General features: G+C 34.3%; 2 protein-coding genes across 2 annotated transcripts in view; both read right to left on the reverse strand.

The window, feature by feature from the left end:
• The window catches only part of LOC101242269 (prolow-density lipoprotein receptor-related protein 1-like), an 8646-nt gene extending 5547 nt beyond the window's left edge, over positions 1 to 3099 (reverse strand). The window contains exons 1-5 of the mRNA XM_018814196.2: positions 2978 to 3099; positions 1691 to 1794; positions 1163 to 1332; positions 833 to 938; positions 196 to 296 (exon numbers count right to left, since the gene is read on the reverse strand). Of these exons, the coding sequence (XP_018669741.1) occupies positions 196 to 296; positions 833 to 938; positions 1163 to 1332; positions 1691 to 1794; positions 2978 to 3044 (548 nt within the window). The 5' untranslated portion in view covers positions 3045 to 3099. The remainder of the gene's footprint in view (positions 1 to 195; positions 297 to 832; positions 939 to 1162; positions 1333 to 1690; positions 1795 to 2977) is intronic.
• Positions 3100 to 4090: 991 nt separating this feature from the next.
• LOC100187091 (inactive tyrosine-protein kinase 7-like) overlaps positions 4091 to 14981 on the reverse strand; it is a 28878-nt gene continuing 17987 nt past the window's right edge. Inside the window, exons 7-23 of the mRNA XM_018814159.2 lie at positions 14827 to 14975; positions 13504 to 13635; positions 12903 to 13043; positions 11508 to 11653; positions 11109 to 11241; positions 10497 to 10625; positions 9993 to 10234; positions 9425 to 9626; positions 8757 to 8892; positions 8278 to 8342; positions 7831 to 7983; positions 7443 to 7554; positions 6863 to 7010; positions 6347 to 6415; positions 5914 to 6065; positions 5325 to 5503; positions 4091 to 5043 (exon numbers count right to left, since the gene is read on the reverse strand). Of these exons, the coding sequence (XP_018669704.1) occupies positions 4787 to 5043; positions 5325 to 5503; positions 5914 to 6065; positions 6347 to 6415; positions 6863 to 7010; positions 7443 to 7554; positions 7831 to 7983; positions 8278 to 8342; positions 8757 to 8892; positions 9425 to 9626; positions 9993 to 10234; positions 10497 to 10625; positions 11109 to 11241; positions 11508 to 11653; positions 12903 to 13043; positions 13504 to 13635; positions 14827 to 14975 (2545 nt within the window). The 3' untranslated portion in view covers positions 4091 to 4786. The remainder of the gene's footprint in view (positions 5044 to 5324; positions 5504 to 5913; positions 6066 to 6346; positions 6416 to 6862; positions 7011 to 7442; positions 7555 to 7830; positions 7984 to 8277; positions 8343 to 8756; positions 8893 to 9424; positions 9627 to 9992; positions 10235 to 10496; positions 10626 to 11108; positions 11242 to 11507; positions 11654 to 12902; positions 13044 to 13503; positions 13636 to 14826; positions 14976 to 14981) is intronic.

A 14981-nucleotide genomic window follows, 5' to 3' on the forward strand; every position in this document is an offset into this window, starting at 1 on the left:
TCACCCACAAAGTATAACATACATGGTAACTCGTAAGCTGGCACGAGGTGTGAACCCGTGTGATAACGACTGTCGTTTTCAGCCACGCGAGGTCAAGTAAGTTACGTTCATTCACAATGGTAACTGCCTTGTGCTCCGAAATCGTAAAACGTTAGAAACAACTTTTTAAATTAACATTCACTATAGTAAAATCACCTCATATTATCACATACGAATGTAAACGAGCAATTACATTCATCACTGTTGTATCGGTCCTGGCAATCTGGTACACCATCGCATACGCGGGGGCCTCTTGCCTGTATTTTGTTATGAATTTATATTTTGTTATAAAAATAAATTATAGTAGGTTGGGGTAAGATGGTTCATGTTTTCATTCTCTTTTATCGTGTAATTTGGTAGTAAATAAATAATGTTTAATAATATACAGATATATAACGGTATCCTCACCACTTTTAATGGCCGTTTTTATTTGTTAAAACTCGCACATAATATCTAATATATTCACCAATGTTGTTTTATATGATATTATAGTAGGGTAGGGGAAGATATGGCATATTTAGCGCAGAATATCCAAATATCCTGATCGTGTTTCAAACAATTAACAACGTTCTATGGCAGTCGTGAAGTTAAGGTTTTATATTTCTTTGAATGTTCTTTGGTTACTACCAAATGGGACAAGAAAATAACAAAAAAAGGTATTCCATCTCCCACACCATACTACATGCTATTTTGATGATAGAAGCCTATTCTAAATGGTCGAGATCCTACACACAATGCACACAAGAAAGATTTAAGCCAGAGCTGAGTTACATGCATACAATAGTCGCTTTACCTCTTGCATGACTCCATCATCGGCACATCGAGCGATTTTACAATGTCCATGCGACTCGTCTTCGTCGTAGCTGTTGGGGCAATCAAACTGTCCATCGCACACAAATCTATGCAACATAACTTTTTATTTATTTTTCGAAAACGACAGCGAAGATCAGGTGTTTAAATTAGAAAGAAATTAAATGCAAAACGACATAATCACCAACAAAGTAACAGGTAACTTGTATGCTGGCACGAGGTGTATGAAACAGAACACCCGCGTTTAACGACTGCCGTTTTCCTGCCACGCGAGAATAAAGCAGAATAAAGCATGCAAGATAGTTTCACGTACCTGTAACTTAAATAGTTTCCATCTCCGCAGTCAAAATATTGACAAGTTTCCTTTTCATCGCTGCCATCGCTACAGTCGGTGAAATTGTCGCATTCATAAACTTCATCAATGCATGCTAAACGGTCGTCGCACATAAAACTTGGGGTGTATGGACAAGACTCTAGTTCGACCTATAAAATATTTAGCTGTGAAAAAGTATTGTTCTTTTATGTGTAATTTATAGTAGGGTAGAGGAGGACGGTCACCTTCAGCACAAAATGTCCAAATATTCTGATCGCGTTTTAAACAATTAGCAACGCTCTATGGGAGTCGTGCGGATACGGTTTTTTATAATTCTTTGAATGTTCTTTGTTTACTAGAAAATGGAACGAGGAAATAGAACTAAAAGGTGTCCAATCTCCCCCGACCCTAATATACATAGTTAGGATCAGACCGTTAATTGGTTAAAAAACAATCAGGACATTTGGATATTATGCGCTAAAGGTGTCCCGTCTTCCCCCACCCTGCTATATATATTTTTAGAAATACCTCATTTCCGCCAACCTCCGATTCGCCCAAACTGCCAGCATTGATTTCGGCAGGTACTGAATTTCCTCTTACGTTAGCCATTTGCATTCTGGGTCGAAGTCGGCCTTAAACAAATAAACAAAGTAATATTTATTAATAAAAAACATTCGTTAATTTTGTTCTCGGGTAAGCCACACAACAATTAATAGAAATTATTCATAGAAATTACTCAAAAATCCGGTGCTGTGGAAAAGTGGTAAGCGCGCCTGCTGCCTCTGTAATAAAGAGGTAATGGGTTCCAGGCTGGTCGCTGCTATCATTGTGGGTGTATGTGTCCTTGTGCAAGACACGACCCTTAATGGGTTGTCTAAATTATCAGCCATACATAAAAAAGGAATTAATCACCCACAAAGTAACATACTTGGTAACTCGTATACTGAGCAGACGACTGCTGTCTTTTCCTGCCACGCGTTGATAAAGCAAGTTATATTCATTCATTTAACGAGAAAAGTTAAAATCATATATAGTATACTCTGTTTTTGCACTTTCCTTTTTCCTCTGTATCTTAAATACTCATCGAGGCATACATTTATAATATGCATATAGAAATAAGTCTGTCGCGAATACCGTGATCGCTGTCCTACTAATATCTGTATAACATTCTGATCACCATTCTCGAAGTCTCAATCTTTATCTCGCATTTAAACACAGTTGTACACAGAACACCCAATAACCTGCGACACAGTTAAATAAAGCAGTAAGCAACGTTAGCGTTTTACTATAATGATTACAGCTACAAAATTTCGCCGTGTTCGCTTTAAGCGGCTTTTAGATGATTAACTTTTAACGCCGTGCAGACATTAATAATTGCAGTTCCTGTTTGTAACCAAAAGTTCCAGATTCCAAGCTCGGTACCGCTACTACGATTATGTTCTTGGTAATTAACTATAAATGTTGCAATAAAAGATGCGCAAAACAAGAAAGATTATATTAGTGTGGGGCAAGATGGATACCGTTACCGCACAATATCCCGTATTTCGTGATCGTGTTTTTAACATTTTAACAATTTTAGCACATAATGTCCAAATACCCTGACCTTGTTTTAAACAATTAACAACGCTCTATGAGAGTCTTCAGGATATACGGTTTTATAATTTTTTTAATGTTCTTTATTTATATAATAAAATGAAAAGGTGTCCCATCTTTCCCCATCATGTTATATATATATATATATTTATAATGCTATACCATTACATTAGTTATGTCACCAACACAATATAAACAAACTAAAAACTATAGATACGTTACCTGTAGTAACATCTCCAAGACCAAAGACAACGCAAATGAAAATAAAACATTTGCAGAAAGTTATCATTTTTATACAATGAAAAACTCCTTTTTTATCGTAACCTGTTTTAGGCGTGTTTAATTAAATAGCTTGTAGCTTTCTTTGCAACGAATTTATCATTCAAGTTTACCAAAATAAATATAGTGGGGTGAGGAAAGACCGGACACCTTTAGCACATAATATCCAAATAATCTGATCGTGTTTTAAACAATTAACAACGCTCTATGGAAGGTGTGAGAGTACGGTTTTATATTTTTTTGAATTTTTTTTTGTTTACCACCAATTTGGGCATGAAAATGGAGTGAAATGGTGTCCTATGTTTCCCCACCCTAGTATATTCTATTTCATATGGGTGAGGTCCTACGACAAGGAACATCATACATTCAAGCCAGAGTTTGCCAAATACCCTCACAGCACTCTATACTAAAAAAGATGCGTTTTATTACTTAAGTTTTACAAGTAAATAATTTGTCTAGTCGCTAAAAATAGCCTTTTAATTCAAAGTCGATCGGAGCAAATTATTTCTGACTATATATATAGTAGGCTGGGGAAAAATTGGTGGTAAACAAGAAATATTTTTTAAAAACACATAAATCATAAAACCGTATCTTCACAACTCCCATAGGCTGTTGTTAATAGTTTAAAACACAATTAGAATTTTTGAATTTATGCGCTAAAGGTGTTCCGTCTTCCCCCATCCTACTATATCAACTATATCTGCACTCTGTGTAGTTTTTTTTAATTTCCTAGTTTTTACAAATAAATATTCTCTTTATACGGTAATACAGCCTTTCTTTTTCGAGTCGGTACATCATAGCATGCAATTCCTAACTATATATCTACAAATATCTGCAATTTGTTACATCAGCTTTATGTGTGTATACTCTGGTCTCAAATTTCATTTCGATTCATCCGATTGAAATTCGCCCCTTTGACGTATGACGCAATATCCGGATAAAAGTTTTCAATAAGCTAACATCCTCTGTGACGAGAACAAGCAAGTACACACATGCGCGCGTTTTTGTACACCAGTTCGGGTTCGAACCCTGGTCCCTTTACAGAAATCAATGAAATACGAATTGATTAGAATTTTATTTCGGCGCCATTTTGAATTTTCACAACGCGTTAAAACATACATATAGGTAAAGCGGGAATGGCACCGGTTGACACGGACAGGTAGAAAACTTTACAGGGGAAGCAAGCGAGGTAAAAACGTACGGTTGACATCGATAAAAGCTTGGGAAACGAGAGAATAGAGAAAATCTTTTATATGATTTAAAATAAACAAAAAAAATAGTTGAGCACGTAGAAAAATATGGTTGAGCACGTATTTTTTCGGATGTGCTATTTTAATCAACAGAAAAAATAATACCTTATTATAAGAGCGAATTTTTGTGAATGACAGTCGCTTAAATCGTACTTAATGCATTTAAAATACACTTTCAATTTATTAAAACCTGTGCACAAAAAGTGCTTAGTGCACAAAAATGGACGATTGTATAAAACGCGTGAAAAAACGACTTTATTCAATATATTTGCTAAAAACAGCGACACAAAAAATAAATATCGACTCTAAGTTCAAAACAATGTTCGCGTAATGCAAAGTAGACCGACTTGCCCGACCGGCGAAGCGTTTATTACGTCACAGTGTACTCTGTTACATCGTAACGGAGAAAAAACAACCCTCCAGATAAAAATCTCAACACGCTGAAACGCATCCCCCAAAAAATGCGATTTTTATGATTTGCACCAAAACGTGTGAGGATACATTATCTCTCGTCGGCTGAAAATTCGTCATTGTTAATGACGTCATCTTCGTCTGCCGTCACAATTGCGTTTGTTTTAATAATTCCATTTGCCCCGTTTTGTTTTACTTCGCCACCTGTGATGGATTGTAATTTCTTACTTATTTGTTTCATTTCCGGTCTGTTGCTAGGCGACGCATGGCAGCACTTGTTTATAAGTGACGTAATCCGCTTCGTGCTCTCTAGCGCCGGTAGCGTTGGTGTTTGATTCGATCGAATAGCTGAAATTTTGAAAAGTCTTTTATATATTTTAGAATTTATCCGTTTTGAAAAATCGCTTTTTTGCTGTAACATAGTAGGGTAGGGAAAGATGGGACACCTTTTCATTATATTTTATCGTCCAATTTGGAAGTAAACAAAGAACATTCAAAGAATTATAAAACCATATCCTCACGACTCCCATAGACTATCGTTATTTGTTTAAAACACGATCAAGACATTTGAATAATATGTGCTAAAGGTGTCCCATCTTCCCCAACAAAAGTAAAAATACGAAAATCACCTTTTAAAAGTGCGTCATTCGACAGATCGCTGTGCGGGAATTCCCCTAGCGTGAAAATCTCCCAACACGTGACACCGAACATAAAAACGTCAGTCTTTGGCGTCGCTGTGCCGTCCAACAGCGCCTCAGGTGACGACCATCGCAGTGGGACCGTTTTCGCATCAAGTTCAACGTATTCGCTGTGAAAGTGACTGTTGTTAAACACCTACTGACGTCATTAGTTACTTTGTTACGTCATTCGTTAAACTAAGTCGTAACACGTTACCCACTGAGGTCATTATTTATTGACCTGACGTCATTCATTACTTTTTGACGTTATTTGTTACTTTGTGACGTCAATCGTTACTCTCTGACGTCATTCATTATCGTTTAACGTCATTCGTTACTTTCTGACGTTATTCGATACTTTCTGACGTCATTTATTACCCTTTGACGTCATTCACTAACCTTTAACGCCATTCATTCTTATCTGACGTTATTCATTTTATCTGATGCCATATATTACCCTCTGACGTCATTTATTTTTATCTGACGTCATTCTTTACTTTCCGACGTCCTGCATTACTTTCAAACACCACAAATCACTTACTTCTCAAAACCTTCACTGGACAAACCCAACATTGAGATCTTGATCAGCAGATGTGAGCTCACAACAATATTACGAGTTGCTACGTCATTATGAAGCAACCCCAGCTTATGTAAATGGTCCAGCCCACTGGCTAACTGGCAACACATATTCATCTGAAAATACAAACAAATGTAAATTTTTAGATGTTGTATGTTTTGTACTTTGTGGTGAAATGGATACCGCTAGCATGTTATAGCACGTATTTCTGATCATGCTTCTAAGAAATGATAACCCTCTTTTAGAATTGTGAGGATACGGTTTTACAATTCTGTAAACGAAAACATGGACTAACTTACCGCAATCTACTATATATCACTAATTAACTGTTTTGTGTACATTTCAGCTATTTTTGATTATTTTCCTAATATCAAATTGTGGACATGTTTATGCTTACTTTGTGAGTTTTTGTAAACTTTGGGATTTTTCCTTCTTTTGAAGCTTGGAGGCACAGCTTAAGTATTCCCTGAAATACAAAACAACATGAAATAACATCTTAAAAACCGGTGCGCAAAATTATAATAGGTTAAAATGGTATAACCACAGAAAAAGAACGCCAAAAAAATGTTCTATTATGTAGACAAAAAAAGGTATTCATTTTAACATAATAAAATTTACAATAAATAAATGAAAACTGTCTAAAAGGGACCTCGATAAAAAATAATCTGTTTTATATGGAGGTAGCCCTATAGCTTAACAAATTTGTTCTATGGGGGATATCCTGTTTATCTATTCAAAACTAAATAGCTTTTTAGCGATTTTGTCTACCAGTAAATCGTTCTGAGGACATACTTTTCTTTAAAATTTAATTTTTAGTTCTTTTCTAACTTTTAAAACTGGCCATTTTAGCCAGCAAAACTGAAAAAAATATATAAAACATGAAATTTTTAGTGAAAACAAAAGATTCACCCACCCATTCAAGATATTCCGTTATGAGAAGTTCTGGTATATGAGGATTTCCTGATGAACTGATTGCCAAGAGTTTTACAACATGGTCGTGATTGGCTCGGTGTAGCGTGTTTATCTCGCGATTAAACTCAGCCCTTAGTTTTGGTACAACACTGGATAAAAATTATTATTGGAAACTATTATAAAAATCAATGCCTAAGAGAACAAGCCAATGATTAAGAAAAAATTAGCTTTTTTTCGATTTTCTAATTTTTTTTTTTGAAATTCCCAAAAAATTTGACTGCATTTTAAATGCAGTTCCTTTATAATTAACTTTAGCTCTTATTTGCTAATTTCTCAAAGCTTGTTCTAAACAGTTGAATAAAAAAATAACATTAATTTATGTCATGAACAAGATACAGAGGGGCAAGATAAAACAGGGGCAAGTTGGAACAAGGGAAAAGATAGAACGAGAGGCAAGGTGGACAACGCTTTTTAATTCAATTTTCCACCCTACTCAAAACCCTAAAAATTGTTGTAACACCTTAAATAGCGGGATTCTAAAAACTATCATTGGTAAAATAACACACATTAGGGTAAAGTACCTTGAATTGCTGACAGTATCGAATGACTTCACCATTACTAATATATCCTCTTCAAGGTCGGGGAAGATACCAGGAGCTTTTGAGAGAAATATTTCACCAAATTTTCCCTTTCCTGTAAAGTAAAGTATAGGATTAATTATATATGTATAGGATGGGACACTTTAGCACATAATATCCAAATATCCTAATCGTGTTTTAAACAATTAACAACGATCCATGAGAGTCGTGAGGATACGTTTTTATAATTCTTTGAATGTTCTTTGTTTACTACCAAATGGGTCGAGATAACAGAATAAGTAGGTGTCCCATCTCCCCCCACCCTACTATATTACAACAAATCGAGTAATTCAAATAAAATTCATAAAAACCATTCATAAAAAAATCCCACCAATCACAGTAAGGGGTTCCACGTTTTCTGCTGGGTATTGTAAGTAAACTACGTCGTCACTCAAGCGCGACAACTCGTTCATAGATACCCCATTTGCTACTAACTCGTCGTCATGGTTACTACGCATGCGGCCGTCACCATTGCACGTCGAACCTGAAACAAAAGTCGGATTTATGAACGTAACTTTCTTTATCCTCGCGTGACCGGGAAACGACAGTCGTAAAACACAGGTGCGAGGATAAAGTAAGTTACTTTACATTCAATATTATTTGCTTGTCTTTTCACATAATTAGTATTTTACGGAACATCGTTTTTTTTTGTACTTTTACAGAATATCGTTCGCCAATAGCGGGCCAAAACCTTATGCTTAACCCAAAAATTTTAGGTATATTTTAAAAGATGTTATAACAATGTCAAAATAACGATGTAATTGTATTTATAAATTACCGTTAAGCATTTTCATTTCTTCTTCAACATGGCTGCTGTTTTTCCCACTGCTCTTATGTCGCCCTCTGTTGTGTAAAAATATTTTTAGTACAACAGGGTGGGGAAAGATGGTACACCTTTTTTTCTCTTTTCTCGTCCCATTTAGTAGTAAACAAAGATTATTCAAAGAATTACAAAACCATATCCTCACGATTCACATAGACTGTTCTTAATTGTTTAAAACACGATCAAAATATTTAGATATCAGGTGCTAAAGGTGTCCCATCTTACCCCACAGTACTATATTATAATACTTTGGGGTAAGATGGTATATATTTTTTTACACAATATATATATTTTTTGACTAGCCACTAACACAAACTTAAAAATATTAAACAACACAAATTACGCTTTTAATTTTCAGTTCAAAATAATCCTTTTAATTTTCAGTTCTTTTTTTTATTTAAATTTGAGTCTTTTATTTTCAGCTTTAAAATTACCTGCAGTATATAATGAGAGCTACTGTAACCAGAATATAAGCTACCCCGCCACTAACTGACAATGCAATAGTTTGTATCATCTGTGTTGCATTTGTCTTGTCTTCTGGAACTGTAGGGTCTTCTATAGTACCTGGACCTGCACAAAAAATTTTCGTTAAAATTCCGAAATATTTTTTTTTAATTTTTGTGGATATCAAATTTAGGCAGAATAGACTTTTTTGTAGCAGATCTTATATTTATTATTGTTATTGTAGTAGGTTAGGCTAAGAAATTTCACTTTTTTTCCTCAACTTATTTGGTAGTAAATAAAGAAAATTTACAGAATTATATTACTGTACTCTCATGATTCTTAAAGAGCGCTGTTAATTGCAAGAAATTTAATTGCTTTTTTTCTGAATTAAGCAGATTTTACTAAATATAATAGCTTTTTTGATCTAAATTAACCAATTTTTACAAAAATTATTGGATTTTTTATGTGAATTAACCAATTATTACTAAATTTAATTGTTTTTTATTTGAATTACCAAATTAATATTTTTTAAAATAAATTTAATTGCTTTTTTATTTGAATTAACCAGATTTTACAAATTTAACTCCTTTTTTTTTCTCTGAATAAACCTATAGGTCCCAATCTTTGGTCTTACAAATATTTCTGTCAAAAAACTTACCCTCTTTAACCACTGTCAATTCCGCTTGTCTTCTCACCCAGAAATCGCAAATCCGATATTCGCAAGTGTATAACCCAGAATCGTCCATGCGTGCCCGAGGGATCACCAGCGACCCGTTGGGAAATACCCTGATGGGGTTTCCCCGGGTAGGAATGTCATGACGGCTCATCGTCAAGTGGTGGAACCGCCATTCCATGTCAAACTAAAGGTTAAAAAAAATTAAAAAACTTGAATAAATAAAAAAAGTTTTATAGAACTGATCTAACATAGGAACAAATTTTGATTTTTTTTTAGGGGGGAACTAACAACACTCTTGGTCGATGTATAAACTAGAACGTTTATATATTTGGTCATTTATTTATGACCCCATTCAACATTTGCTGGTTAATGTGAAGTACGATTGGAATGAAAAAAAATCAGACCGCATTCTGTTTTGACTTATTTTAATAGAATTTAATTATGTTAAATCCAAAATCAACAATGTTTTTAATTCTGACATCATTTAACTTTGACAAAATTGATTCTAAGGCCATTTTTAACTTTTTATAAATTTATTTTAACCACTTACCATTTTTGCCAACCCTGGTCCAACCCCACAGTCGAACACCGCCTTTTCACCCTCGAACAGGGTCAAGTTATTGGGTGGGTGAAGTATTTCCGGGGGCTGCACAACGGTCACCCTCATTTCTTGGGTTAGGGAATTCCCGGAGCTAGTATCAGACGCTGTACATACATAAGTGCCAGTGTCTGCTTCGCTGGGTGAACCGAGGACGAGGGTGGAATACCCTGGGGCTGAGGATACGTGGGTGGCTGGGGAATACCCTTGATTAGTACTTGACAATAGATTTTTTTTAAGTTAAAAAAATTTCTAAAAATTTTGTATAGGAACATTTATTTCTTTAGACTGGTTTGAAAGGTTTTTTTTTACTATTTTCGGTGGTTTATTCATTGTTGATTTTTTTAAAAGTAATTTAATGACCATAAATCATACAAATTGATCTACAACTTTAAACAGAAAAATGTAAATTTATTTAACTCTATGTAAACCTATACAATATAACATGTAACTCACGTTTTGTGCCGTTTAATTTTGTCCATTGAATCCGGGTAGCTACACTCCCTGTCACACCACACTTGAACTGTTGTTTCACTCCCGTAGTTATGCAAGTGTCGCTTAGCTTATTAACAAACTTAAAACGCTCTGAAACAATAAAAATGACATTCTTAAATTGTAGAGTATTGTTTACATTAAATTTTAACATATATGTAACTTTGTGGGCAACAAGTTTTTTTAGAGGTTTTTATTTTTTAATGTATTACTGACAATTTAGAAAACACATACTCACGAAGATATTTGCTATGAGACAACACAGGTGTTTTGTTTTATACACCCCATGCCTATAAGTTAAACATATGTAACTTTGTGGGTGATTTTTGTTGTTGTTGGATTTGGCTGAGAATTTGGACAACCCATAATGGACCACTGGGTTGGAGTAATTGTCGTTAAGTATCTTGCCCCAAAACACATACGCCCAAAATGGTAGCAACATACAGCCTCAAACCTGTATCCTCTAGGCTACAGGAAGGCACACCTAACCCCTACATTTTTACAATTTAAAAATAACTTAAAAAATTTTGTAAAGTACATAATAATTGGAAATCTTTTATTTAATTCAGTGTTTACCGTTTACAGTGAGAAGTGCAGTGTTTGAATGGGCTGTTTGCGATGAACCCACAGTGTTGGAAGCACTGCAAGAGTATCTACCATGATCTGATAACTGTACGTCGTGTATAAGAAGTGCTGGGCCTTGTATCATCTGTAAATACAACATGTGTAATTTGCCTGAATTTACTTTTTGGTCACTAACAATACACTTTTTGGTCATTAACAATACAGAATGTTAATTTGATTGTAAGCAAAATGTTCATTTGACTGTGTTTAATAAAATAGATATGAATTGAAAAAAATATACAGAGTACATAAGTATTAGTAGTCAGCACACTATATAATATCCATAAGGACTAAAATAGAATGAAAATTGGACCATCTTACCAAAACCTATTATATACTTTGTGAACTTACCACTTTTGGAGGGGATTCAGCGATTGGTATCCCATCTTTATACCAAGCAATGTTCAAGTCAGGCACGCCATGCGCTGGACAATTCCATGACAGATTATATCCTTCGTTAACGTTTTTGTCGGGCAGGGGCGCTATTGAGGGATCAACTGTAAAAAAAAAAGATTTTAAATGTTAATTTTTTTTTTAAGTAAAATTTTTAACAACAGCGTGTTAGTGTTTACTGGGTTGGAGCAATTACAGTTATGTTTTTTTACTAAGGGCACGTGTTCACACAATAACAGTAGCAAGCTTCAAATTTTATATAACTTGACCCTATATCCCCTGGTCATATATTATTAAGAGAGAAAAACGGAGTGTTTCCTAAATGACGCTCAGAAGCAGACTTGTTAAAAAAAGGTGGAAAAAACGAAACATTGAATTATCTCCTGATCCTAAACCCCTGGTCAAATATTATTTAAAGAAACAAAGCAAGTGTTTCCTAGTAACGATCAGGAACAGACTCAGTCATGTAAAAGACAAAACATTGACTTTGTAAAATTCAAAATTCGCTGCGTTTGTCATACGCTTACATAGACATTGTGCATTGCTGCTCTGTGCTTCATCTGCAAGTGTAACAATTATCTTTTTTATCTTACATATACAGATCTTACCGTTTGCCCAACATGAGTTATTAAAACTTAGGCGCGTACGGATGTAATACCCAAAAACAACAACAAAAACAACACAAGTATACCATAACCCATTACTATTAATCTACATATAAATCATGTAGCTCAACCCGTACTTAATAAAATACTTCATCATCAAATTAGAAACATCAAATTAGACTAAATATGAACGGTTGGCATTTGTAAGACTGGAAAACGATGGTTAAAAATGAAGCCACGTCAACGTAACTAGTGATATATTGATTAAAAATTACATAATTCTGTTTTGGATTGACATTTTTTAAAAAGGAGACTTGCAATGTGTTACACATAGAATGTTAATACATAGATTTAGTACGTAAATGGAGACGTATTTGTTCCAAATAATTAGTTATGGTTATATGGGATATTTTTGTGTACATTCGAATAGAGAAAGGAATTTTGACTCAACCAATAGGCTATCTATCTATATAAGAGATTTTAATTTATGCGTTAAAATCGTATACTTAAATAATAAATATTCCTTCTTCTGTTGCTACCAGGCATTACCTATTTTTTAAAGACTAATCTTTAAATTTAAAAATGTTATTTTATTGCGGTAAAATACAACATAATTTAAACATTAAAAAAGGATTTTCAAAGTTGGCCATTATTAATGTAAAATGGAAAAACATATATAGTACTGTCGGGCCAAACGAACACTATTAGCACATAAAATCCCATAAATCTTGTTAGCACAAATTCTTACCAGCTAATGTTAGAACAAGTGTCATGTTGACGCTGCCAGCCATATTGCTCGCCATGCACGTGTATGTCCCTTCATCCGAAGCACGGGGCTCGTCAATAACAAGAATGTTCGCTGTTCTGAATACATGGCCAGGACCAGCACCTTAAGTATAAAAACATAAACGTAATGAAACTATTAATATTCATTATATCACTTGTATATAATTATTATTTTTTTATTTGAATCAAGTTTGGATAGATTTTTGTCCGTTACAGTTTCTTAGAAGCAGAATACCAAATCCATATTTATTTTTTACTTTTTTAATATTGTAGGCTACTGCATATTTTTTAGGTTTTAATATCATAATACAATATTGCTGTTGAAGTTTAAAAAGCTTAATTTTATTTTTAATATTTTACAAATTCAATAAAAATAGCACATAAAATATTGAATAAACCATATAAAATGTACAATTAATAGACCAAATACAGTTTCGAATTTTCAAAATATGTAACACGCGAATTTTTATCCAACGCTCATGCTAAATAATCTAGCTTGGATTTACAAGAACCTATGAATAAGACAGTAACTTACAAAACAATAGGAAGTGAACAAGACATACCTATTTTTCTGCCGTTGTGGTACCACTCTAGTTCAGCAGTTGGAGATGCTTCTGGAGGCTGACAGGTGAACTCAAAATTTTCGCCTTCAGTAAAATATTTTTCGATGGTCTGGCGACCAAATTGTTGAATAGCTGTAGAAAAAGTTGGTATGAGTGTAATAATGAATGGCTAAATACTATTCTACATGGAAGAGGTCCGTAAGCATGGTACACCATTTAATAAAACAATTAATTTAGAATTATAGCAGGTTGGGGTAAAATGATCCATGGTTTGATCCTCTTCTGTTGTCCCCTTTGGTAACAAACAGCTTTTTAATTAGGACACAAAAAGAAAATATGGGATAATATGTGCTAACGGTATCCATCTCACCCAACAGAACTATATATGCAATACTGGATCTCAAATGTGGTTTAATATGTACAAAACAAAGTCATTTAGAAAAATAGCCATGGCTCTTATGGGCTTCAACAAAAACGCGACTAAAAAATGTTAAAAACCACCCATGGTGTAAATTATACATTGTGGGGTAATAGAATTACACACAAAGGATAACGTTAATATGTTTTAAAAGCAGAATAATCATAGGTAAGCCTATGTGGTTTATAGAATTACATTACTATTGTATAGATGGACCCTAATCTACAATAACAGGTTTGTAATTTTGAGACTAGCCTATACAGTAGTAGTTTTGGGGGTTAAGGTTTTGAGAATTATTTTCTTTGAACTGTTAGCTGTCAATCAAAATAGATCTATCATTACTGTATTAAGCAGGCTGCTGAATAGGACTGTTGGATATGCGTTTGGGTTAGGAATTGTTCGAATTTGCGACATAATTATGTGAAACTGATATTAAGGTACAAAGGAGGCTATATAGTAGGGTGGGGTAAGATGGTTTATATTTACATTCTTTTTTATCGTCCTATTTGGTAGTAAACAGGGAATAATTGCAAACATATATATAGTAGGGTGGGGTAAGATGGAACACCTTTAGCACGTATTATCCAAACATCCTGATTGTGTTTTAAACAATTAACAACGGTATATGGAAGTTGTGAGAATTCGGTTTATAATTCTTTGAATGTTTTTTGTTTACCATAAAATAGGACGGAAAAATAGAATAAAAGGTGTCCCATCTTCCCCCGCCCTACTATATACAACCGCACGCTATAGACTCCATAATAGTGTTGTTAATCGGTAAAAAACAGGATTATGGAAAAATGGGATATTATGTTCTGACGGCATGCATCTTTCCGTATAATACCCTACGCCTACGGCCTACGATACATGTGTATAGGTTTGTTTTGAGATAAATGAAAATTTACCTGCTAATTTTAAGGTTGCAGACGCAACAGAATCGTCGGAATTCCCAGCTTTGCAGTAATATGTCCCGACCTGCTTTTCGCGTACATTTCGTAGCAGCATGGTACCGTTCGAGAAGATGCAGCGCTTTCTACATTCAGATGATTGTGACCTAAAA

This window comes from Ciona intestinalis, chromosome 11, assembly GCF_000224145.3.
Source record: "Ciona intestinalis chromosome 11, KH, whole genome shotgun sequence".
NCBI lineage: Eukaryota > Metazoa > Chordata > Ascidiacea > Phlebobranchia > Cionidae > Ciona > Ciona intestinalis.